This window comes from Squalius cephalus (assembly GCF_949319135.1).
Source record: "Squalius cephalus genome assembly, chromosome: 1".
NCBI lineage: Eukaryota > Metazoa > Chordata > Actinopteri > Cypriniformes > Leuciscidae > Squalius > Squalius cephalus.
The window spans coordinates 36,214,668-36,240,652 of record NC_137122.1 but is presented as its reverse complement, the minus strand read 5'-3'; the positions used below and the strand labels follow the sequence as shown (position 1 = coordinate 36,240,652).

General features: G+C 39.6%; 2 protein-coding genes across 26 annotated transcripts in view; one reads left to right on the top strand and one right to left on the bottom strand.

The window, feature by feature from the left end:
- The first annotated feature begins 852 nt into the window (after positions 1-852).
- On the top strand, positions 853-17,480 carry traf7 (TNF receptor-associated factor 7). Of its 4 annotated transcripts, none has more exons than XM_079888645.1 (21): positions 853-948; positions 1,962-2,094; positions 2,193-2,250; positions 2,597-2,682; positions 4,915-5,031; positions 5,170-5,262; positions 5,522-5,555; positions 6,322-6,505; positions 8,706-8,840; positions 8,951-9,168; positions 9,259-9,332; positions 9,426-9,474; positions 9,561-9,688; positions 9,782-9,864; positions 10,067-10,106; positions 11,427-11,543; positions 11,943-12,065; positions 13,771-13,890; positions 13,999-14,130; positions 14,212-14,331; positions 17,404-17,480. In XM_079888645.1, exons 2-21 carry the CDS (start codon positions 1,999-2,001, stop codon positions 17,416-17,418), a joined length of 2,022 nt encoding a protein of 673 aa, XP_079744771.1. In that variant the 5' UTR covers positions 853-948; positions 1,962-1,998; the 3' UTR covers positions 17,419-17,480. The 4 variants fall into 4 exon arrangements, with proteins under 4 accessions (XP_079744771.1, XP_079744769.1, XP_079744772.1 ...); XM_079888646.1 differs by having other exon boundaries at positions 903-1,160; XM_079888643.1 differs by having other exon boundaries at positions 9,259-9,474.
- Positions 17,481-21,062: 3,582 nt separating this feature from the next.
- The window catches only part of caskin1 (CASK interacting protein 1), a 102,221-nt gene continuing 97,298 nt past the window's right edge, over positions 21,063-25,985 (bottom strand). For 10 of the 22 annotated variants that reach the window (XM_079888435.1, XM_079888456.1, XM_079888450.1 and 7 more), the window contains 4 exons: positions 24,660-25,897; positions 23,772-24,555; positions 23,131-23,662; positions 21,063-22,513 (listed from right to left, as the gene is read on the bottom strand). In XM_079888435.1, the coding sequence (XP_079744561.1) occupies positions 22,417-22,513; positions 23,131-23,662; positions 23,772-24,555; positions 24,660-25,897 (2,651 nt within the window). In that variant the 3' untranslated portion in view covers positions 21,063-22,416. The remainder of the gene's footprint in view (positions 22,514-23,130; positions 23,663-23,771; positions 24,556-24,659; positions 25,898-25,985) is intronic. The other 12 variants (XM_079888451.1, XM_079888455.1, XM_079888436.1 and 9 more) reach the window with 3 other exon arrangements.

The window sequence follows — 25,985 nt, the reverse complement described above, 5'->3', positions numbered from 1 at the left end:
TTCCTAAATATTTCACTAAAATATCTGTTATTGACAAAAACTACATGGCAGAATTTAAGGAACATCTGTAGACACAAGAGTATTATTGTCTAAATTATAGTGATAGAACCATTTCTGCTGCCAGACTCTACTGATCTGCTGAGTGAAATGTGAATTACAGAGGAGTTGAATTCATGTCCAGACTCAGGGTCTGAGCAAACAGCGCCCCCTTCCGTTTAACTAATTGACTCAATATGGTAGATCCAGAATAGTAATGTAAACAAAAATGTAGATGCAGAATACTAGACTTTAGACTACAGGTAGTTGTACAAAAACGGAATTATATATACCTTTCTATCATAACAAAAATATCTACTAACAAAGTGTGTAACGTTACGTGCATGTCGTCGAATGGGAACTAGTGTTGCTTCATGAATGAATCTTTTAAGTGAACGAATCGGTGTTTTGAACAAATCTTTCATGTGAACAAATCGTTCTCGTTCACTTCCATGTTTATTTGTTCCCCATTGAAGTCTCTACCTTTTGAAGCGTGTGATTTCTTTGGTAATATTGTCTTCAAGACATGCAGACAAAAGACTTAAATAAGACTTGCTGAACGACTCGGCGTTGAATCAGTTGGGCAAATCAAGTACATAACTCAATGCGGTGCACCCTGCAGATTTCAAAAGATTCGACTCACTAAGATGAATCATTATGAAACTATAGTAAATGGTTGACGTTAAACTCTTAAAGTGACTTGGAAAATACCCATTAAAAATAATGATTCAACCGTATTGTTCTGATCGTCTTCTTGAATATTCCAGGAACTTGTTGTTGTGTCAATTCCCGACAATGAAGCGTATTTGCTCTTCCGCAATACATTTCCCACAATCCCTTGGTGTGTGAGCCTGGGCGTGTGAGAGAAAGATTAAAATTGGACCATCTGCAGACTTTGATTTAGCATCAATGGTGAGAACCTACATTGTTTGTCTAAATAGACATGCGATATGTATCTTGTCAGCTTGTCTTTTCTATAGCAGAGCTAGAGGTCTATCTAACTACATTTCGTAAAGCTAAATCCGATGTTTTATTAAAGCTGGTCGAAAAAACAACTTCGTCAGCTAGCCAACACAGCTAGCCAGCTCACTTTAGGCATGCGGATCACTAGTACATCATCAAACGTACGTGCTGGCTTGTCTTTTAACATGTTTGCTGTTGTTAATATAGTGTAATAAGCATATTATGTGTTTTATTACCGTTTAATCCGATGCTTAAAAGACATTGTCCCATTTTTCGCAATCACCCGCTAACAAAATCTTGGCTGTGAATCAAAACATAGTTAACGTTAGCTGTCTAGTTTAACAGCATTTTTTGTGATCGCACCATTCTGAATCTCACCATTTTTTGACATAAAGAAAACTGAAGCATTAATGTTGTGCCAGTTGTCATTTCTGTTCTGCTGACATACAGCCTCCGTCATTGTTTATTTTGACAGATGAAACGCTGTGTTGTCTGGAAATGTGTGATTGTCTTCACAGCTTGATATATATATATATATATATGTATGTATTTTCACACACATATAATAACAAGAGTGAACATCACAGTTTCGAGAATCGGTAGTTGACGGAAAAGTGTCTATGAATACTTGAATTTTAAAATAATGTCAAAATAATATATTGTAAGATGTATATCTTAGGTTCTCTACCAGGTCACCATTTCTTAAACGTTTTTCACCACTTTAATCACATTTTACTACTAGTTTATTTTAAATGATCCTGTGGGTTGATTTTTTTTTATACATAAAATAGGTATTCCATGTAGTATCTAGGCCTAAATAGCAAAAATGAGCACAGTGCTGTTTCCAATAGTATCAGAAGTAGTATAGCATATCACAGACATGCCTATGTACCATAATATCTTGTTTCATAACATAATTATATTATATGTAATAATATGATATTTTTCCCTTTCATCTACAGGCTGCAGCAGATCTTTTCCACAGGGCTTTGCTGTATTATGAGCTGTAGTAAACCGTCACGCTTCGATCAATTCTCAGAAGGATCTGTGGCAGGTGCCACTATCACTGTACCCTCACCTGATATCAGCAAACGGGTAAGAGTGTGATCTGTACTTGCGTTTATTGAGTTATGTGAAGACTTCAAGTGGTAAAAAATCTCATTGATTTCTTCTTTCATAATCTTTCTATGCAGACCAAAATGGAAGCTAGTTTTGGATCCACGTTTCCAGCAGTCCCTCAAGTAGCAAAAGGTCAGCATTATCTTTTGGACTACTTGGAGTCAGATTAAAGGCATTTAAAAACAAAAATAGTGCAAAAAAAAAAAGAAGGCAAACATTTTAAGTGGTCCTCAGGGAAACAAAATATTTAAAAAATGATGTATGGTACAGCTGTTTTAAAATTCCTAAAAAAAATAAAATAAAGATTATCAAGTTGACTTACATTTACATTTTGAGTGTCGTACCTCAAACCACTATGAAAGTAATTACCGGTGTTAAAAATGACCTAGATCAGCATTGATTGGACAGAAATCCATGTGAGCATTTGCCTAGCAACAAGGTTCAGTCAGTCGCTTGTAACTGTGCGCTTTCTTTTCAGCGGAAACCAATTACAAACAGCATCGCAGAACCCCTTCAACCTCCAGCACTCTGACCTACTCGCCTCGTGACGACGATGATGGCATGGTAATCACGACGCCATCTCTTTTCAAAACAGCCAATCACATTTACATATTGAGGAATGGAAATCAAAACCCTCTCAATTTTGTCATTGCTGACGTGCGTCACAGTGGGCTTTTGGGTTAGCTGAATTACTGTTTGGGCATTTATTTTCTGATTATTTTTAGACTGTTTATGAGTGGCTATGTATATTGTTTAGTTTTTCCCAGACACCACAGTGTTGTTTTTCTACCAAATGTAAGTGAATCAGAAGACATTGAGGTGCTCTCCTCCTTTCAATCGTTTTGCACATTCACAGGAAAGCTCGCCTATTTATGAGTAGCGGGAAGTAGTTAAATCTAATTTTTTTAGTTAAGGACCATATCCAGTTTGTTGTACAAAAAATGTTTTACTACTGATGATTTTGGTAACACATCTTTCTTTGTAGAGTGGAATTTTGATATTTTGCTTTTTGTTTATTCCAGAAAGCAGGGTCAACTTAATGTCACATAACTCCCGGTTGATTAACCCAAACCTTTCTTGCGATTATCGGTTCCAAAAATGCAACCATGAGTAAGTTCCGTAAACTCAGAGCATGTTCATGGGGAAAACACAAACGCTGCGTCCGAAATCGCGTATGGAGCAGGTACTACATTTGAATTAGAATGTATGGTGCGATCAAGTCCTCCTGGGAAGTTCATATTTACGAGATAAGAAGTCGTGTTTATGACAGCAGGTGAGTTCAAATCACTTTTGTCGGAGTAAGATGGCTGTGTACTTTGTCTCAATTAATTACACAAAAATACAGCAAGGTTCTTAAACTCTACTTCTAGAAAATGAAGAACAAAGAAATGTGCATCAGGTGTGTTTTGCTTTTTTATGTTTTAAATTAATTTATGAAACCACTGTAAACTTTATCGTTACATATTATAATGCTATCATATTTTGTGCTGGCAATTAGCTTACTTCGTTGTAATTAGAAAAGCCTGACAATATCACAGCTAAATACCTTTAAGTATTGTGGTATTCCACCATGTTTCTCACTCGTAAAGATCAGGGCTTAGTGAAAATCCCGAGCTTCCCACTCGTATTTAAGAGTGGACCTTTAAAACCTTTAAAAAGGTATGTTCTTCTATATAGTATGAATATGGGTAATATGAATGCAATTCGGATGTACTACATTCAGCATGTTGTTACGGTCACTTGACCTACCAGCATCAGTTCAGCATCAGCGCTTCTCTTCCATTCATAAATCCTGAGTAGAGTGTCTATCAAAGGCATTCTTCAGAATCACGGCAAGTAGTAGGTCATCCGGTGACTTCACCTACTAATACTATGTATTCATACATATTATTCTTTTGCCGTACTGTTTTTCGCATATGATACAGTAGGGAAGTATTCGATTTTTGGACACAGCGAAAGACTTTCTCAACAGTGCACCGAATCCATGAGTCACCTTGGGAACGGATGCTAAGGGGATTCACGCCTTACTACTTTTTTCGTTTAATAGCAATTTACATTATTAGTGCATATTGCCACCTGCAATTGCAATTGTTGTGCAATTATTTTTATCTTATAACATTTAATCAGTTTTTTATTAATGCGAACACAAATTAAATTGATTGTTGCTAAATATTAAAATTATATATTAGAATTTTGTTTTTTGCTAAATATTAAAATAAGAAATTTAAATACATATATTAAAAAAAGGATTGCTTGAACTAAAAAAACAGTCTTTGCTTGCACAGATAATATGGTTGTATACAGTTTTTTTTTATGTTTAGCCATTTTGCTTCTACTTTTTTTGTGAGATGAGATGTCCGTTTCTTATTATAGAAATAAAAAAAAGAACCTGTTGAATGCAGATCCATGATGTGTGAGATGACAATAAAATAAATAGATTAAAAAATAAAATAATCATTGCTTTGTTATAATAGTGCTTTATAATTTTAGAAAAAATATAACTATAATATTGTGCAAATATCTGTCACGACCACTGAAGCCTCATCAATAGGGCATGTATATATATATATATATATATGTAATACTTCTCCGGAGGAGGTTATGTTCAGAGAATAAGTTGCTTTGGCTACTTGTATACCCTGTAAGTCACCTCAGTTTTTGGAAGTTACGGTAATCTTTTTACTTATCTGTACACTTACCCGGATGTGTCACATAATCTGCTTTCTGGAATACCTTTCAGATGTCATTCAAAAAACTTAAAACAAAAAAACAAATAAACTGACTCTGTCCCTGCAGCCGCCCATCAGTACCCCTCGTCGCTCAGACTCTGCCATCTCGATTCGCTCCCTGCACTCCGAGTCCAACATGTCATTGCGCTCCACCTTTTCCCTGCACGAGGAAGAGGAAGACACAGTGAGTGTCAGCAATCTTCTGTTTCCTTTTCACATGTTGATCTAGCGTGGTGACGCGAAAGGCTGACAGACATGCACCTTTGCCCAGCAGGAGATTGACTTTCTCTCTCTCTCGCCCTTGCTCTCTTTTCTTACCCAGGAGCCGCAGGTGTTTGCAGAGCAGCCCTCAGTTAAGCTTTGTTGCCAGCTGTGCTGCAGCGTGTTCAAGGACCCCGTCATCACGACCTGCGGAGTGAGTCAGCCAGCCGTCCCCTCACCTCTCCCTCAGGATAGGGCTGTCGTTCATGATCTGGTTTCAGGCCATGTATTGATTTCCTGTTTGGGCCGTGAACAGCACGCCTCATTGACCCGTTTCCTACGGCACTGTCAGGCTGTTGAACACCAAAATACAAGTGTCTGCTGAGAGATGAATTACACTTAAAATAGCTGAGTAGATGAAAAAGTCAAATTCAGCTCTTATTCACTCTCATTGTCTTCCTCTTCCTCCTCAGCACACATTCTGCAGGCGATGTGCCTTGACCTCAGGTAAGCATAGCATTTTTATTCTACGCATTTGTCTTGCTTTCACCTTTCTCATGATGACTGTTAGTACAGAGAGGGCTCAACACAATTTCCACAATTAAAAATTACAGTTGGCTAGTACCTTTATTAGGAAACTTAACATCAGTTGAATGAACAATAGTTGAGGAGAAGAGGAGCGCTGATGTGAGCGATTCAAACAAAAGGCGTAACTAGGAGTGTCGTAATATGATTCATTCATTGATGTGATTCATTGCCAAAAGAGAGAAAACACAAAATAAACAAAGTTAAAGATGAATTTGACTGATAGCGTTACGTTGTTTTGCTCTTTTAGATTTCTATATATATATTGTGATTTAATATCATTATCATGAAAATTATGGTCACAGAGACAAAAATATAAATTTGAAATATTTCAGGTTTTATTTTGTTTTTAATACATTTGCAAAGTTATCATAAATCTGGTTATGCTTTGCCATTAATCAAGCATGGAGTGCAGATTGATGTTAACATTTTTTTTTAGAGCATTTTAGCATAGGGCTGCAAGATAAAATGTGAAAAAATAAGGGGTCTAAATTCTTTCTGAAAATTATCTGGATATTTATGTACAATTTCTAAATTTGCTTGCCATTAGCAGGAGTGGCCTTAAGTTACGAGTGCAGGTCTCTAGCTCTGTTCCTGTTTCATTTCCTTTCTATGCTGTCATTTCACACTCTATGTATTCAACATAGGGTAACTATTTTGTTTTGCCAATAACCTTGTGGTTCCACAGATAAATGCCCTGTGGACAACTCCAAGCTAACAGTGGTAGTGAATAACATAGCGGTGGCTGAGCAAATTGGTGAGCTTTTCATCCACTGCAAGTACGGCTGTCGGCCAGCTGCCTCAGGCAAGCCCGGTGCCTTTGAGGTTGACCCACTTGGCTGTCCTTTCACCATAAAGCTCAGCACCAGGAAGTGAGTATGCATGTTCATTTCTTTTCACAATGTCAGCTTTTGATTTCTGTTTTTGTGACATAGTTACTTGGGTGGTCCTTATCAAGTCCATTTTTTTTTTTTTTTGGCAAAATGTTAGTGTCTTAACCTCTTAAACTGTTCCTTTTAACTTCAAAATTAGAAATATGCAAAAATGGTGACAAAAAAAATGATATTTAGAGGTAGCTCAATCATGTGGAAGATTGCCTATGTTAAGCTGTGTGGCGTTATTGTGATATGCAAGTAATATTAAAAGTTGCTGCAAATGAACTACATTTTACAGTCCCTCCAGTTTTTCGCGATTCCGTGATCGCTGAATACAACGCAAAATCAACAAATTGTCGCATTTTTTTGCGATCCTGCATAATTCCTAATTTAACCGCAAAATAATCACAAAAATGAAAAAGACCTCACAAAACATTAAATTATAATCACCCAATTGAAAAATCTCTAGTTTAATTAAAGTTTCAATGCATTTTACGTGGATACAGATGTTGCGCACGCAACGTTATGTCTGTGAGCGGTCTGTCAGAAACATGGCGAAAGAAAATTTCTCACCTGCCCTCTCACATAAGCGCCAAGGAGCGGGCTAAGCAATATCCTGATATATTGCACGAGAGCATGCACGAGAGTGGGGGTAAATTGTTTTGTGTTGACCGAGTGACTGCCTGACTGCAGTGTGTGTGTGTGTGTGTGTGTGCGTGTGTGTGTGTGTCTGACTGCGTGTCACCGCCTGTCAGCGTAAATTCTCTTTATAGCGCTTGAACAAATACACATAGCAACAATTACTTAAAAAATATTCATCTTGGCGAGTATTTACGTAAAACTATCTGTAATAACTGATTGGGACGTTTGTCATTACTGCAGTAGGTCTTAAAGTGACAGTAACCTAATTTACCTGCTGTTGTCAGTGTTGTTAATGTTAATCAAGCAACAACAATAGCTACAGCACAATTAAAAAAAAAAAACTAAATTATCCACTGTTTGTAACTGTATCCTTGTATTTATTTGTCCTGTTTTGTTTCTTTTTGTTATTTGTTCCTGTGTTCTTATTTCATTACTGAGTGTTTACTTGATTATTTAAATCATTTCTTGGATGTTCCTGGTTGTGCCCATAGGTTGTTTTAAAAGTTAATTTGATGAGAATTTGATTAGACCAAAATAAACAAGCTTTATGCATTTTGTTTGTGATTTATGTCATGTATGACTATTGTGCATCTGACATAATACTTTTATGGTAAATGTGATGTCCTAATTATAAAATATAAAAATCGCAAATTTTTTTCGCAAATTTCTGGAAATTACCACCACAAAATCAGTCATTTTGATCGCAAAAATCACACAAAAAAATCGTGAAATCCTGGAGGGACTGATTTTATTGAAATCAGAGCAACATTGTCGTAACAACAATGACAACAATCTCAAAAAAGCACAAAGTTTTCAACAATCCCTCATTTCTGATGCTCAGCAGCCAGTGTTGACTTTTTGCAGTCTGGATAGATCCGTCGGTGATCTTCCACCACATGAAGGAGAAACTGCAATTGTTCTTCAGAGTGTGTGAGATAGCCATTGTATTCTTGAATCAGAGCCACTCCTCTCTCGGCGTGATCATTGACTACTTTCATTGTATGGTTGCCTGTGCCTCCTGATAATCTGCTTGATTAGACCAAAGTTCCGGGTCAATTTCAAGGAACGTATTGTAATTTTTTAAACCAAAAAATGTGCTCTAAACCAAAACAATAACCAAGGTGATCATCAATAGAAATATGTATTGATTCCACCAGGAAAGGTAAATCTGCTAAACCGGGTCATGGATGGATTAATTTGGATTTAGTTTCTACAATAAGTAAACTGAGATATGTATCTAAAATACATATTTAGGAATATATGGTGCATTAGATGCTTTTATGGAGATTTTTTTGGAATTTTACTAGCCAGGTACAATACCAAATCAAATGATCTGCTTTTATGAAAATCATCAAAATCTCAGAAAGTTTAAAGCTATTGAGCTACCAGTAATTATTATGTTACTGCCATAAAAATTGGCATGTTCTATTTTCTTATATAAAGGAACAATTTGAAGGGTTAAGAGCATGACAATTGGATACTTTAAAAATAAGGACCACCCTAATAGTTATGCAAAGGGGTTTTAATTACGCTGTATTGTGTGTGTGTGTGGCAGAGATCATGAAGTAAGCTGTGACTACAGACCTGTTCGCTGTCCCAACAACCCCAACTGCCCTCCACTGCTCACCATGAACCTGGAAGCCCATCTGAAAGAGTGTGAACACATCAAGTGCCCTCATTCTAAATATGGGTATGGAAGTTTGAAAAGGCTAACATTCTTTCCTTCAGTTCCATAGATGATGTTACACATAACAAGGAAATTAAACAACATTGAATTTACCACTGCCGACTTTTCTCCAGTTGCACCTTTATTGGGAATCAGGATACATATGAGACGCACCTGGAGGTGTGTAAGTTCGAGGGGCTGAAGGAGTTTCTCCAGCAGACGGATGACAGATTCCATGAGATGCAGGTGACACTGGCGCAGAAGGACCAGGACATCTCGTTCCTGCGCTCCATGCTGGGCAAACTCTCGGAGAAACTAGACCAGCTGGAGAAGAACTTGGAGCTCAAGTTCGGTGAGGAAACAAAGCTAATTCTTAACCTCTTAACTGGTTTTAAGCCAAAAGTGGTCAAATTGTTGTTGTTTTCTTGTGCTAATGTGGCAGATGTGCTGGATGAGAATCAGAGCAAGCTCAGTGAAGATCTGATGGAGTTCCGACGAGATGCTTCCATGCTGAATGTTGGTCTATTTTCGCTCTGGTTTTACCAAATATTTTTTTATACTGGTTTTAACAGTATTAAGAGCTTTCTAACTCATCCCTTCTTTTTGCAGGATGAACTTTCCCACATCAATGCCAGGCTCAATATGGGTATACTGGGCTGTGAGTGTCTCGTTCTCATTTATACTCCTAATTTCTGTGAATATAATGAAATATGTCATCATCTGACTGTATGAAATGTTTTGCAGCCTATGACCCGCAGCAGATCTTCAAATGCAAGGGTACATTTGTAGGCCACCAGGGTCCGGTGTGGTGTCTGTGTGTGTATTCTACCGGTGATCTTCTCTTTAGTGGGTCATCAGATAAGTCCATCAAGGTAATTCCACCTGCCATCAGCAAGCTGTCCCTTTGGTTTCTGAGGATCCCTCTTCAACCAGATAAATCTTCTGTACTTCTGTGCTCAACATAGGTTTGGGACACATGCACCACATACAAGTGCCAGAAGACCCTAGAGGGCCATGATGGCATAGTGTTGGCATTGTGCATTCAGGGGTAAGTATTTTGAGGATTTGGAAGAATACTTTTAGATTTTTCATAATCTTTCATCGAAATCTGAAACGACTTTTCCTTGCCAGTCAGTGTAGTGTATTAAATGTTACAACTAGTAATAAAAATTGACCATTTTTGCCAATGTTTCATGTTGGCTTTTAGTGGACAGGAGATCTTATATATTCTTTTCTCATTTCTGCTGCAGGAACAAGCTGTACAGTGGCTCAGCTGATTGCACGATCATTGTGAGTGTTCCTGAAATGCATATTTCATTTCATATCAGGCCTGTTCATGACTAGGGATGTGCGCAACGACTAATTTCATTAAAGGGTTGGGGATTAGACTAGTCGACTAGTCTGTTTCAAAATTTCAGTTTAAACGTTAAAGGGTTAGTTCACCCAAAAATGGAAAATTCTGTCAGTTACTCACCCTCATGTTGTTCCAACCCCGTAAGACTTTCGTTTATCTTCGAAACACAAATTAAGATATTTTTGATTAAATCTGAGAGCTGTCTCACTCCTTCATAGGCTGCTAGGTAATTGCATCTGCCAGCCCATAAAAGTTAGTAAAGACATTGTTAAAATAGTCCAAGTGACTACAGTGGCTCAACCTTAAGTTTATCAAGCGACGAGAATACTTTTTATGCGCAAAAATAATGACTTTATTCAACTATTCATTTTCTTCTGTGTGGGCCTCTGACGTGAGTTCACGTAGTGTAACAGCGCAGTGCTTCTGGGTTGAACGTCAGAGCGTAGGCTCACTATTGGCCAGAATCACACGCGTCGCACACATTACCAGCGTCGGCCAATAGTGAGCCTACATTCTGACATACAACCCAGAAGCGCTGCACTGTTACACTACGTCAACAGCTTAGGAGAATAACATGGAAGAGAAGAGATGGTTGAATAAAGTCGTTATTTTTGGGGGTTTTGCGCACAAAAAGTATTCTCGTCACTTGATAAACTTAAGGTTGAGCCACTGTAGTCACTTGGACTATTTTAACAAATTTTAGGCAAAAACGCATGAAAAGCTTGATTTGTGCTGACAACTATAAATTATTTAAGCGTATTCTCTTCGTTAGGGTGTTGATATAGCAACTGTTCAAGTGTCAAGTAACTTTCATTCATAATGTTTCTCCTTTATTCCGATATAAAATTTCATACTGTTTTGTCTCTCATACCCGGCAGTAGCAAGCAGCATAGAAGAAAACGGAGAAGTTTTGTGTAGGCTTTCAAAATACTCCCTTCACTTTGTTCAGCTTTCGAGTGGGCATTTCTCTGAACCCGCTGCAAGTCTCAGAGAGAAAAGAAAATCTGTTTTCTGCTCCAGAGATACACTTTTTAAAATGTTAATTTTAAAATGTAACATTAACATGACAGTAATTTAATTATATGTGTATAAAAAATATAAAGCAAAACATTAAATGTGCAAAAAAAAAAGTAAACGACTAGTATTTCCAAGTCGACTAGCAGCAGCAGTATCGTTTAATCGACTAGTCTGGCACATCCCTGTTCATGACACGGTCCATGTGAATCTAATGCAGATATGCACTTGCTCTTCCTCAGGTTTGGGATATCCAGACCCTGCAGAAAGTGAACACTATCCGGGCACATGACAACCCTGTGTGCACTCTGGTGTCCTCTCACAACATGCTCTTCAGCGGCTCTCTCAAAGCCATTAAGGTCAGTGGTGCCTGCTGAAGAAAAGATGTGCGTGTCTGCAGACACAAGCCCGATCAAGCAGCTAATATTGAGCTTTATTCTGCCCCATTTGCTGATGTGCACGTTAGCTGTGTACGGTTTTCTTAAAGTGATGTGGAGATACGATCGGTGCTCCAGCAGAGAAGAGAAAAGCACTGACTTGGGTTACTGAGGCACGAGTGGAGCAGAATTAGGTCCACTTGGCTCTGAGAGCTTGTCTGAAGAGCACACGCTGTGCTAATATCACCATGGTGATGTGTGGGAGGAATGTGGGGGTGGAGGCTTAACAGTAGAATGATCTCATCTCTCTGGGACTTTCCATTTTGCCAATTCTGGATGTTCTTAAAGTGTTGAAACATCTTTTTTTCTCTCTCTCTGTAGGTGTGGGATATTGTGGGCACTGAGCTGAAGCTAAAGAAGGAATTGACTGGCTTGAATCACTGGGTTCGAGCTCTGGTTGCTTCTCAGAATCATCTGTACAGTGGATCTTATCAAACCATAAAGGTTAGAAGTGTTAAACTTTGAACTGTTTAAAGGGATAGTTCACTTTGAAATTAAATTTTGGTATGTTTTAGCTTACCTCAAGGGCATCCAAGATGTAGGTGGTTTTTTTTCCGCAGTAGTTTCAGTTTTGATATTTTTAGGTCAAACCATTCTTGTCTGTCAGTCCTATAATGCAGGTCTATGGTCACTGTCTCAAAGAGCATGCACAGAGTCCAAATTAAAACAATTCCCCATCGTCCAAATTAAACAATTCCCCATCGTAAGTACACATTGATGGCCTAAGACACGAAACGAGCGGTTTTTATATCGTTTTTACCTCTTATACACAGCCACGTCCAAGTGATCTGAGGGCGCGCGCACTTCCTGCTGTGTGACGTGTACGCAGACTGGTGCATAGATATATATACACTAGTTGTCGCCTTGTCTACGGCAGTTCATCGGAACGAATGTCTTTAAGGCGACATCTAGTGTATATATCTATGCAGATAAGAACGGTTTGACCTAAAAATATCAAAATTGAAACTACTGCAGAAAAAAAGACACCTACATCTTGGATGCCCTTGAGGTAAGCTAAAACATACCAAAATTTAATTTCAAAGTGAACTATCCCTTTAAATAGAAAACAGCTCTGTCAGTTGCTTCAGGAACGCCCAGTCCATATAATAAAGGACAATATGCAGGTTGATTAATTATATGGTCAGTTTTGACAGAAATCCTTGCAGAATCCGTAAGATCTGAAAGATGTAAAAACAAAAGTAGGGCTGTACACTTAATTTAATATTTACAGGAACTAGTCCAGATCTCGATTTGATTAAGTATTACTGTGCAACCTTTTTTTGTCATGATTTGACCATTTAGAAACAATTTATGAGACAGTTGTCAGATTTTGTTGGTGATTTCAAATATGAAATTTAATTAAAAGCTTGGGAGAATTTGATGTTTCTCTATTTAGAGAGATAGAAACGGCACTTGCTTGACTGAAACAGCTGCCCGAGTGGCGTTTCAGAGATGGCCGCCGAGTGAAATGATTTGCCTTAAAGGGACCTATTGTACAGTAGAATGTACTGTATATAAATATAAAAAATTTAGTTCTATTAATTCAATGAATTAGACACCTTTTTATTACTCAAATTGTTCCAATTGCTCAAAAAGTTCAGATTGGAAGCTGTTCTCATGAATTCCTTTAGTGTTCCGTCTAACTGGTAAAAACGAGAGCAGCTCTCCGAGTTGTTTTTAAAACCGATAAGACCGATAAACCCGAGCTGCTTGTCTCAAGTTGTCTAATTATGGCTCCAGAGATAGCAGGCAGGAAGCAGACTACAGGCAAATGCTCACAAAGAGAAAGAATGAACACAAACACGCTACTATAGAATACAACAGTGATCAAAGTTTAAGTCTTTAAGTTGTTTTAAATTGAGAGTGTAGAGAGACTGACTCAATTATTCCCCTGCTCCACTGAGTGGGTGGCTGCTGAGCTTTTTTGGCACTCTTCTCGTCTTCTTGGTAACAGTGAGTTCTCTGATTGGTTGGTCCATGGAGAATCTCTCTACAGGATTATGAGTAGTGTAGTTCTCCACTAGTAATTTATTTATTTTTTATGAATCTGAACACGTTCTTTAACATATCATGCAAAACTTGCATACTATCTAGAGTGAATAAATGAAATGGATTTTTGTGAAATGGTCTGTATGCTCTTTCCCCTCAGATCTGGGACATCCGTTCTCTGGAGTGTGTGCATGTGCTCCAGACCTCTGGAGGCAGTGTGTACTCCATTGCAGTCACCAACCACCATATAGTTTGTGGCACCTATGAGAACCTCATACATGTAAGAAGTATTAATGTCTACGCTTTGCAGGGCTTTACATATGAGAGTAATGGTCACGGACAACCTGGAAATGTCAGGACATTTTTAACATCTTCACATATGAACTAGGTTTGGGACATTGAGTCCAAAGAACAGGTGCGGACGCTTACGGGCCACGTGGGCACAGTGTACGCCCTAGCTGTCATCTCCACCCCTGATCAGACCAAAGTGTTTAGTGCCTCCTATGATCGCTCTCTCAGGGTAAGGACAAGGCTTGGGTATGGGATGTGAAATGGGGGGATTTGTGAAACCTCTAATGCATTGATTGTTTTACCTGTGCAGGTGTGGAGCATGGACAACATGATCTGCACCCAGACTCTGCTGCGGCACCAGGGCAGTGTGACGGCGCTCGCTGTATCCAGAGGAAGACTGTTCTCTGGAGCTGTGGACAGCACAGTGAAGGTCAGAGGCTCTTACAACCAGTTTTGGGATGCAGCTTTGAAACCGTAGCTTGCCAAGTCTGACAGCATTTAAATGAAATTGCGATGACCAGTTTGCATATTTAGAAACATACTGATGTATTCTCCTGTGTTGGCGTAGGTTTTTAAATAATTTACCTTACAAATCTGATGAAATGGCACACATTGCGTTACAAGCAACCCGAACAAAAGAGATGCGCATGTAAATGATAACAGTTGATGTGGAGCAGCATTTACTGTGAACGAAGCCGCTCTGACATGCATGTAACCTACAAGCATGTAAATAAGTAAAGCACACACACATACAGTACCAGTCAAAAGTTTGGAAACATTACTATTTTTAATGTTTTTGAAAGAAGTCTCTTATGCTCATCAAGCCTGCAGTTAAAAAAAAAAAAAAAAAAAAAAAAAAAAAACCTTTTGGAAACATTATGAAATATTATTACAATTTAAAATAATGGTTCTCTTTTTTAATATATTTTAAAATGTAATTTATTTTTGTGATGCAAAGCTGAATTTTCATCAGCAAGTACTCCAGTCTTTGGTGTCTTATAGGGATGGGACGAAATATCGTTTGACGAAATATCGCGATACAAAACGTGACGAAACGCATCGAGGTCGAAAAAAATGGTTCGCGAAATAAAGATAGATGGCACTGCTGCATGATTTGCGTAGTATATAAATAATTTAGTGTATTATATGTGTGTGTATGTAGCCTATATGGGGCAGACATACAGTCTATGGTGGCAGGCTGGCAGCACCATCTGCTGATCAAGCAGGGTAAAACTAAAGGCCATTGCACACTGAGTCCGAAATTTTCGTATGCGTTTTTTCGTGTTCGTCAGCCTTAAAATTCGTCACGCACAGAAACCTTGCACACTGAGTCCGATGCGTATTTATTAAACCTTTGCGGAAAAAAACGCAAAAAATACAAAAAGATTCATCAAGCAGTGAGGATGAATTTGTTGCACTCTTTCTTCTTAAAAAGAAAAAAAGAAAGGAAATATTGGGTCCATCCAATCCTGAGATTGCGCCGAGAGGAAGGAGAGTTTCACCTCCTTATCAAGGAGTTGCGAAATTATTCCGAGCGATTCAAAATTTACCTCAGAATGTCAGTGGAACAGTTTGATGCTTTGCTAGCGATACTGGAGCCACATATTAAAAAGAAGACCACCAACTTCCGTGAACCAGTCGATCCTGAACAGGCAGTATGTCTATGGACGGACACGCACACACACACACACACACACACACACATACATACACACACGCGCGCGCGGCCGACAGAAGCGCTGGGTAGACAACAGCTGTATACAGGTTATATTTTATTCAGTGTCTTTGTAATCCGCATTTTGTTTTTCATACAGTACTGCGAGACGAAGTGTATCAACTTGTCAGACGTCATTCTGGATTTTGTCGTTCGCTTGTACGGTGGCTCTGAATTTTCAAAAAACCTCTCAAAACACTGTCTGTGGATGCGAAAAACGCAGAAAACCGAACCCAATCCGAATTATTTTTTTACGGACGAAAGTTTCGTAGGTCAGTGTGCAAGCGTGATTGACATAACGTGAGGTCGAATTTTTTTTTAACGTGCGAAAATTTCAAATGCGAATTTCGGACTCAGTGTGCATGGCCTTAAGACTGTGTGTAAGCTATGCCATGCTGTCATTCCGTACACCACATCCAACACATCAAACATGAACCACCACCTTCAACGTCACCATAATAAGTTGTTGTTATACAGTAATATTTTTTTCTGTTTTGATATCGTATCGTGACGTATCGTATCGTGACCCTGGCATATCGAGGTGCATCGTATCGTGAGTTTAAGTGTATCGTCCCATCCCTAGTGTCTTATGATCCTTCAGAAATCATTCTAATATGATGATTTGATACTCAGTTATTATCAATGATGGAAACAGTTGTGCTGTTTAATATATTTTTTTGGAATACTTTTTTCAGGATTCATTGATGAGTAAAACGTTAACAGCATTTATTCATAAAAACAGCATTTATTCAAAATAAAAACATTTCTAACAATATAAATCGTTACCATCACCTTTTATCAATTTAACGCATCCTTGTTGAATTAAAGTACTAATTTCTTTAAAAAAAAAAAGTTATTGTTCCCAAACTTTTGAACGGTAGTGTATATTGTTACAAAAGATGTCTATTCTAAATAAATACAGTTCTTTTTAACTTTTTATTCATCAAATAATCCTGAAAAAGTATCTCAGGTTATAAAAAAAATATTAAGCAGCACAACTGTTTCCAACATTGATCATAAATCATCATATTAGAATGATTTCTGAAGGATCATAAGACACCAAAGACTGGAGTACTTGCTGATGAAAATTCAGCTTTGCATCACAAAAATAAATTACATTTTAAAGTATATTAAAAAAGAGAACCATTATTTTAAATTGTAATAATATTTCATAATATTACTGTTTTTTTGTTTTTTTTAACTGCAGGCTTGATGAGCATAAGAGACTTCTTTCAAAAACATTAAAAATAGTAATGTTTCCAAACTTTTGACTGGTACTGTGTATATATATATATATATATATATATATATATATATATATATATATATATAAAACCCGCAGGGTATATTTATTTAATTGAATCACAGCCTTTGTGAATTCACAATAGCACTATGCTATAGTATGGTTTTAATACATCGTGCAGCCTTAGAAAACGATCTAATAATGCAGTTTCAGGTATTTTTCCGGTTACTCGACACTGTTAAATTGCAATCGAGGACTTTTTAAAATCAAGGACTCAAATTTAATCGAGGAATCGTGACAGCCCTTACGTGGATTGTTGTTGTTAAAGAATTAATCGGACTTGATTATTTCATCAGTATGTGCCGTTAAAAACGGCCTTTACTTTTGATGACACTACACCATTACTCAAAGATGATTGCTATTGCTATTTTAAAAGCAGCTGAGCAACACTGTTTACACCATTCCTTGAACCATTTTCTACTGGCATGAGATCTGTATATCTCTGTATATGAGCACTAACAGTGGATTCTGTTTCCTTTCCTCAGGTGTGGACATGCTAAACATGACTTCTGAGCATTATTAGTTATTATTACAAATCCCATGAAACTCAGAACCAACATGAACTCTGATGCTCAGACTTATATACGAGTATGAATAATATTATTCAAGAGAACATTGCAACATACATTGGACAGGAAATGTTTTTATCTTTGACCCTGTGAACCCCGGGTATCTGTCCCGTGTGAACTTTGCAGTAAAATGTCGTCTGGGTTTATTTGCTGGATGGATGGTGCTTGTTTGCTTTCCACATACCGGACACATTTCGACAGCAAACAGAACCTCCAAACCTGCAGTCTTTAGTAACACCCAGCGGAGCGCAGCCAACACTGAGCAACACTGTATTTTATACGCTTTTCCTACAAAAGTATGATTTAGATTTGGTAAGACTTCAACTTGATTCCAAATGAAGCTGAATCCAGTCCAAGGTCATGTTCCCAGGAGACCACGGAAATGTTGCGATGACTGTTGAACCTTGTGAGTCACAGTCTCATGACTAAGTGAGTGCCTAAGCTTCAGTCTGATGCCAGTGGAGATGCATGGAGTGACCATCATCCCAGGGCTGAATGAAGACCTACACTAAACCAACTTGGGCCTGAAACAGCAGAGCATTGACAACACAGTGCCCATGTTTTTATTTCCGATTTGATAGTGCCAACTGAACGCCCAGAACTGCTCAGATATTTTCTAACTGCCTGCTGACTGATGTGAAACCTTTGTATGACAGTGTAATGACCTAATCATCCATCATGCTTGTGTAAATACTGCAATGTTTCCTTACCAAAGGATTTCCTTACTAAATCATTTTGTACAGAAAGTTCAAATGTAAGGCACTTAATTCATTATCACTGAGCATCCTAGGATAACTTAAGAAGGAACAATGAGGTGAATGGAGGGGAACACAATCTTGCGTTCAGTGTGAGGTTGAGTTCCTCTCAGCTTAAAGTGACAGTTCACCCAAAAAAGAAAAAAAAAAAGAAAAATGAAACTGTTTTCATGCTGTTCCAAACCTCTATGACATTTTCTTTTATTGATTATTAATATGGTATCTTAGTTTGAGAAAATTTGTTTTTTTCCCCATACAAGTTAATGGGCACCAAAGCTGTTTGGTTATCAAAATTTGTCAAAATATCCACAGAAAGCGAGTAAATTGAAATTTCATTTTTCGGTGAACTATCCCTTTAATTTGAAGCGTACTAGGTAAGTCAATGCTAAATTAAGACAAAAGGCATAAAAACAGCTGATATTTTGGATATCACAGTGCCTTTTAGTGGCATGGAGCTACTCAATCCAGCTCCACACAAATAGGACAATTATGGAAGTAATGAACCGATTTCAGCAGTGTTCCCATATTTCCCCTCCATTAAGCTTATGACAGGATGCGATGTTAAAAATGTTCAAATGCAAACTATCATAAGTTTCTTGTATAAAATACATAAGACAGATTTTTAATGCTTGTATTGAGTGTACATGAGTCTTTTATATTCAGTCGCTATCTTTAATTCACACATAACGTGCCGTTGACTCCCTCTAGTGTCCTTAATACATATTCAGTTATATCAAATAAATCTGTGAAGGGTTGTATTACCCTTTGGTACCAGCTTGTAATTTAAAAATTTTTTGACAAGTGCTCAGTATTATATACGTGAATTAATGAAACACTGGTGTTAAGCAGTTTCCAGCTGACCTTGTTGGTTTTCAGTAATTGGACGGCTATGAGAGTGTTTGTATATAATGTTTATTTAGAGCAGGTGGCTGTTGATGCAGTCACTGCAAGCACACCACTGTTCCCAATGCCAGTCACAGCAGGTATCATACAAGTCAATGGCAGAACATCAACACAATATACAGCCTGCACACACTGAGCAGTGCAGATTTCTTTTCTTTTTTTAATGTCTCTGCAAATAGGATGGAATTGAAAACAGCTTTCATTATTAAATAACATCTTGCACCAACAACAAGTCTGACTTCAGTGTTTTCAGAATTTCAATATTTTTCATTGTTTTTTTTTTTCTTTTCTTTTTTCTCTGGTATTAAAAAAAGAAGCAAACATGACAATAAGAAACTGACAGAAATGAGAACTTTAAAGTGGAGAAATCAAGCTTAAAAAAGGGATGATTTCACAGTGACAAACATCCAGCTATATACAGTACACAGAAGTGGGGACAGGGTTGTAACTACTCAATTAACACTGGATCGACACCCAGTCCTTTGAAGTGATGGGCATGATAAAGCTTTTATAAAAGCCATTCCCATGCCAGACATCTGCACTCTGTCCACAGAGTAGACCACAACAAAGAGGGATATAATTCTGAACATCTGGTGGACGAAAGCTGAGACCGGCCACATATCCCCTACACATTGTTCAAACATGAAAGACAAAATGAAAAGAACTAAAGCAAGGCACATACATGTTTTAAAAAAAAACGTAACATTGCATAATATACAACTTATTTCATCTGAAGACATGGCAGTCAAAAAACTTATCACAAAAAGTTACCTTAAAAAAGAAAACTGGAGTTCTAAAAAAATGACCATTTACAATTCATTTAAAACTCTTTGAGCCAAGAAGACACTTTTGTCTCAAATATTTGCAGTTTCATCAACAAGCCCTCTTGATGCTGCATCATTAAATACTTTTTGAAAACATCTATAATAATCTCTGTTAATAACTTAAATATTACAAATATTCTTTTTTTCTTCTCTTTTTTTTTTTGGAGAACCGGGGAAGGGATTAAGTATATATGGAGCTACTGAAAGTGTGTAAAGCATTGTGGGACCTACACAACTATTTTTCTTGCTCATGTTCCCCTTCCTTTGGGCCCTTTCTTAAATTGCATTTAAGATCATTTTGATACTGTGACGATTCAAATAATGAGCAGGCAGATTGTCATGGCAACAAAGATGGTTAAGTAATGAGAGACTGTGAGTTTGCTGGCAATGAGATAATGACATTCAGAGGCTTGCAAGAGGTTTGGTGCTGTCATAACAGCAAACTGTGCCCTCACCATGAATGAGTGAACATGGCATCTGGAAACATCTCATGTCCACAGAGACCAAACTGTAAAAGCATCACTCATTCTACCCTCAATATGTCCCTGTAAAAGTCACTTAATGTGAGTCTCAGTGAATATGTTTAACCTAGATACTGCTATGTTTTTCAGAATAAGTTATGGACCCAAGCTTAATTGCATCTTGGACTAGTGCTCTTACTTTGGTCATTAAGGAAATGTCTGTCTGGATGATACTGGGGGGAATGCAATACAAAGCAGGCACACCATGGTACATTCACACCCTTAAACAGCCACTGCGCAATGTGCTGAGATTAGACTGCATGCAGGCTTCCAGTGGAAACACACCTGTCCAAGCTCACTGACCAGGGGGTGGAAATGCTGAGCATCAAGGCTACATTAATGTTTGCAAAATCCTTGTTAGTTCACTACACTGTCAGTCCATAACACCTTACATGCATGTTTCTTTTCAATTGCTGTTTTATGCCACTCACACACACACACATTTGCAACTTTCTCACTTTGTGCTTCCTGACGTCCCACCTTCCGAAAACCGCCAACCGTCACTGGACCCGTGTACCTTGTTCTCGCCTGTGTTTCTCAGGTCACTCGTGTAGTACAAGTCAACATGACTCTATTTACTTACTGCACAATCCTGGTCTTGTTGTGAACAATTCATTGACACTTTATTCCTAAGAAAAATTTGTTTGTCTTGATCTTCACTTGCATAATGCTAATCAATAGCTAAATAGCTATTTTGGTATTCAGTACCTACTTTAAATCACCAAAGAACAGAATCATTGTATATTTTCTAGCATTTGCTGTATGGCCTGGAAATGCATTACATCGTGGAAGTAAAATGGCTATTCACTTTGACTTCAAGGCCTACACTGTGTATCCCCTTTCTGCAGATGACTTAAGCATAGAGATGTCCAAGGATGAGGTCACGCCTCGCCAAATCAGAGCACACAGGCCCCTCCCTTCCCACAAGGCAATGCCACTCACATGGACATCGGGCCTATCTCAGCTTGAACCTGTTTGCTTGTGTGTGTTAGCAGCACTGAGGTCACCTCTCACGTTAAGGCACACAGGACACTGCACATGATGAGGGCAAAGAAAAAGAGGGAAGGTGAAGGAAGAAGGCTGTGCAGGAGCAGGAATGTATGAGTTCACACAGGCAAAAAGTATATGGAAACATAAAGGGTCACAGCAGCAGCACAGAGCGGGAGCCCAGAGCAAGCACAGAGCAGGGGGTGAAACAGCCACTTCAGTCACTACATTCAACACAGCCCACAATACTCTTCAGCAGAGCACAGCCAAACATACAAGATGTTTAAGCCAGCCTTATTTTTTGTTTTGTTTTAAAACTTCATTATAGTCATAGAAAAATCCACATCTGTCATCAAACTTTATAGATTTCTTAATGTTTCAACACTGTATGTACCATTGAACATGAAATAAAAACATAAAATATTTATATTTATATATATATATATATATATATATAACTGTACTAATGCATGACTCTCACTATGAGATTTTTTTTCTTTATAGATACAAACTTTCCTCATGCTTACAATGTACACATACCATACTATTATTTCATATACAATTATTGTTTTCATATTATTATTTTACTACTCATTGCTCATGGTAGATAGAGATATTCCATGGACAGAGAGTTGAGCTTTATGTATTAAAACCCAACCTCTGCCTCTCCACCCTCTGCTCTGTCTTTGATGTTTAAAGCCCTGGATGGCCTTCTGCCCAGTTCTGAGGTACATCAACTCGGGTTTGTGCAAAACCAACTCGGAGGGAGAGAGGAGAAGACGGGTGTTTCATGACAATGGGGAAGGAGCAGGAGAATAGGGGGTGAGAGGAGCAAGGGATGAGGACTAGAAAGGGGTAGGTGGGTATGTTGTTGGTCATTGTGCCCTTGTGCTCTCCCGGGGTCCTGAGGTTGTGCCACAGAGACACATGCTGTGCTCTTCACTCCAGCATGGCATCCAGCTGATCGGCCAGGTCATCGAACATGCTGCCGATGTCGTCTAGGATGCTCACTGTGCTCTTGTTTTCAGTCATTGAGCTGTGAATCAAAACACACACTTAAATATCTTTTAAAAATAAGAAAAAATGTAGCTGCAAGCAATAGTTGTGGGGTCAAAAAAGACATGCAAATTCAAAGGTTGAATAGATTTATTTGGTCAACACACCCCCAGTGGTGAATTTAAAAGAGAATAAATTCAAAAGCTATGAACAGATCTGCCTTTAGTTATCAAATTTGATCAGTTGGTGTCGCTGTCACTAAAGGTAGGTGGTTTCCTCAGGGTGTCTCAATCATAGATTGCGTCAATACACAGTTGCCTTGCCAATATAAAGCCTCTTCAACTGTTCAGCTTTTTCATGTTTAAATTGGCTAACATGCTACAGGCAGTTTTGAAAAGAAAAATAACTAATAATTTCTATACAATTCTGGCACTCGCTGTATTCAGCACGATGGTGGAAAACTGCTTGAAGTCTGTTTCTTAATAACCACAGATGTAGACTCAAAACTGCTGAATTGATTTGAAGGACTTGAATTATATTTGTAACTACTTGGAAAAGAAATATTAACCTCAGACTAGATGCCATCATAGACTAGATTCCTACTGGTCTATCATGTCACTGACATCATACAATTTTTGCATGTTTCATGACACTCACTCTTTTTGCCCATCCTCCTTGATCTTCTCTTCTACTGCCAGCAGGGCCGCAGCCAGTGAGGCACTGGTTTCCTCTATCTTCTGGTGCATTGCATCTGCTGTCACTACCCCTGCGACACATGCTGATCCAGTTGAACTGTCCATGGATACCCCACTGATTGAGGAGCGAGGGGGCTTCACAGGTGGGGGTGTAGGGATAGGGGTTGGGGGAGTTTGGGGCGTCTGTGGGGTTTGGGGTGTCTGAGGTGTCTGTGGGGTGTGAGGAGACTGAGGTGTGTGTGGGGTGTGAGGAGACTGAGGTGTGTGTGGGGTCTGCGCACTCAAAGCTAGTGGGGTTGTAGCCTTGACAGGGTGGTTGGTCTGGGCAGAAGCAGTACTGGCCATTCTGGTGACAGTCTGCTTTGCTGGAGAGGGTGTGGGAGTGGGATTAGGTGTCGTATTTAATGACTGCAGAACATTTTTGGATGGTTTGGGAGCTGTGGGAGGAGGTGTAGGTTTTGGTGAAATCGGAGGAGGTACTTTCTTTCCTTCGACTGTAAATAGAAGAGAAAAGAGATAGGAAGAGAGACGGGAAGAGAGACTGACTGAGCGGACTTTGATTCAACAAGGTTTAAACGTTACAAGGCTTTATGGGATACTCACATAATTGTGTAAAGACAGGGCAAGTGAAAGGCCCGCACTGTGTAGTACCTGGGCTGCCAGGTGCCCCAGTTGGTCCAGGAAATGGAGCTTTCTTGGTGATGGCAGCTGGTGGTCCTTGTTTCTTTATGTGCTGGGCCAGGACAGGTTTGGGAGACACTGGAGGCTTGACGGACTTACGAGGGGCACTCTCAGTGACATGGCCTTCCAGGTCTGGACTGTCCCGACGGGGCGAGTTCTCAGGATGTTCCTGTGGCCGGGGCTGCTCTGAAACGGTCACCTCTGACACAGGGCGTCTTTTAATAGTGCCAGTCCCATTCTCATATGGTACGTGCATCTGCCCATCCTGTTGTTCCTCTGCATCTTTGTCTTTGCTTTTGGGGCGGCGCTTAACTGTATTTGACTCTGTGAGCAGGAACTTGGTGCCATTTGGCTGCTGCTTGGTGCTCTGGACCCTCCTTTTCAGCGAGGCTGTGGCATCCACACATGAAAGGTCTTCCTGGGGTAAAGAGTATGACATTTCTGGGCCCCTCTCAGCCTCATCCTTTCCCTGTCTAGGTCTTTGTTTGATGGTAAGGTTTCCATCCTCAGCAAACGGAAGGTTCTCTGCTGAACTCCCACTAGAGCTTGGCTGGGGTTCAGTGTGTTGCTTATCCTGGACTGGCTCTGGTCCTCGCTTAGCAGCTGCTACTAACTCAGTGACAGGACCACTAATGGTCCTGCGGCGGTTCACTACTTCCCCATCCAGTCCAATGGCATCACGCTGCTTTGTTCCAGCAGAACCCACCTGTAGAGAAACAACCATGTTTTAACTATGACAGATTTTGCTAACAGACATTTTTATGAAAAATGCTGAGTATCATCCCAAGGGGGTACTGACAATCACCTTACCTGCAGATAGTGACCTCCAGATTTCTGTGAAGCAAGACCCTTGGCACCCCCACCAATAGAGGACATTTCCAACATGGCCGCAATGCTCCTTACAGTTCCTGCACTGCCTGTGTCTACAGTGCCACCCAGGTCACTAGCACGTCTTTGTGGTTGATAGGGAACATCCAAAAGAGGTCCACTGCTTGTCTCCTTGGGCACTTCAGCCAGATTACTGCTGGAGCTTGAGATAGCCGAACTAGAGCGTTTAGGGGGAGGTGGAGGAGGACCTTTCTTCTTCTGCCTGAGTGCAAAGGACTGGCTTCGGTTGACATTCTTCTCTGCCTGCCCTTTCATTGAGTTGCTGCGACCCACCCGGTGCTGTACTGTGGCATACTTTCCTCCTGAATCTGTCACATTCAGTTCGTCGCGCTCCTGCTCACCATCAGACACAGCATATCGATTCAGGCTGTGGGCACGTTTCTTAGGCAGACCATACTCATCGCAAGCTTCGTCTCCATCTGGTGGCAGGCACAGGAGTGGCACTGAGACAGCAGCTCCTTGGGGTGCAGCTTCCATGGTTTCCACAGGCTGGGCAGCTGGGTGTGGATGGGACATTTGAGTGGGGGATTGGGGGTGAGCACGAGGTGTCATGGGCTTCTCTGTCTGCTGGAGCAGCTGAGGACTAGGTTTTGGTTTACCCGGTGGGTTGCTCACCGTTTGTGAGGCGGGCGGCTTCATTTTGGTGGGTGTTTGTGGTGGAGTATAGGGTGGTCCTGCACCTTGGGGATAAGACTGACGTGGTTTTGGCTGCGCCGATGAGACACTTCTCTGGCCTCCTTGGCTGCTCTGGCGCATGGTACGTGCCTCCTTTCTGGGTGGCCCGCTAGGCTCTTCTGTGTCTCGGCTCTTATTCATGCTGTTCTCATGCAGACTGCGGGCTCGGTGCTGTGCTCCCGGACCACTGTTGGTTCTCACCTCTGTGCCGTCCTGCACATCAGCAGGGTGTTTAAGAGCTGCCTGTAACTCCCCGCTCAGTTCACTGTCCTGGAAAGTGCTCATTTTAGGAGACATACACTCTCCGCTGTCATGGGGTGGGCTCTCAATTGCCATCACCTCCTGAGCGGCTGGGGGCTTTTTACGCAATGCGTTACGACCATCAGAGGCCTTCTGGATCTCTGCCAGCTTCTTCACTGCAAGCATAAGCTTCTTCTGGTGTCCTAAGCAAATTTGGTTAGAGAAGTACTGTAAACCAACATGGCCTATGCAGTTTGGTAAAAAAAGAGAAGTTTTACGTGTAATCATTTTGAAGTACTTAAAGATTATGGATCCCAGTCCACTGTCTATCTT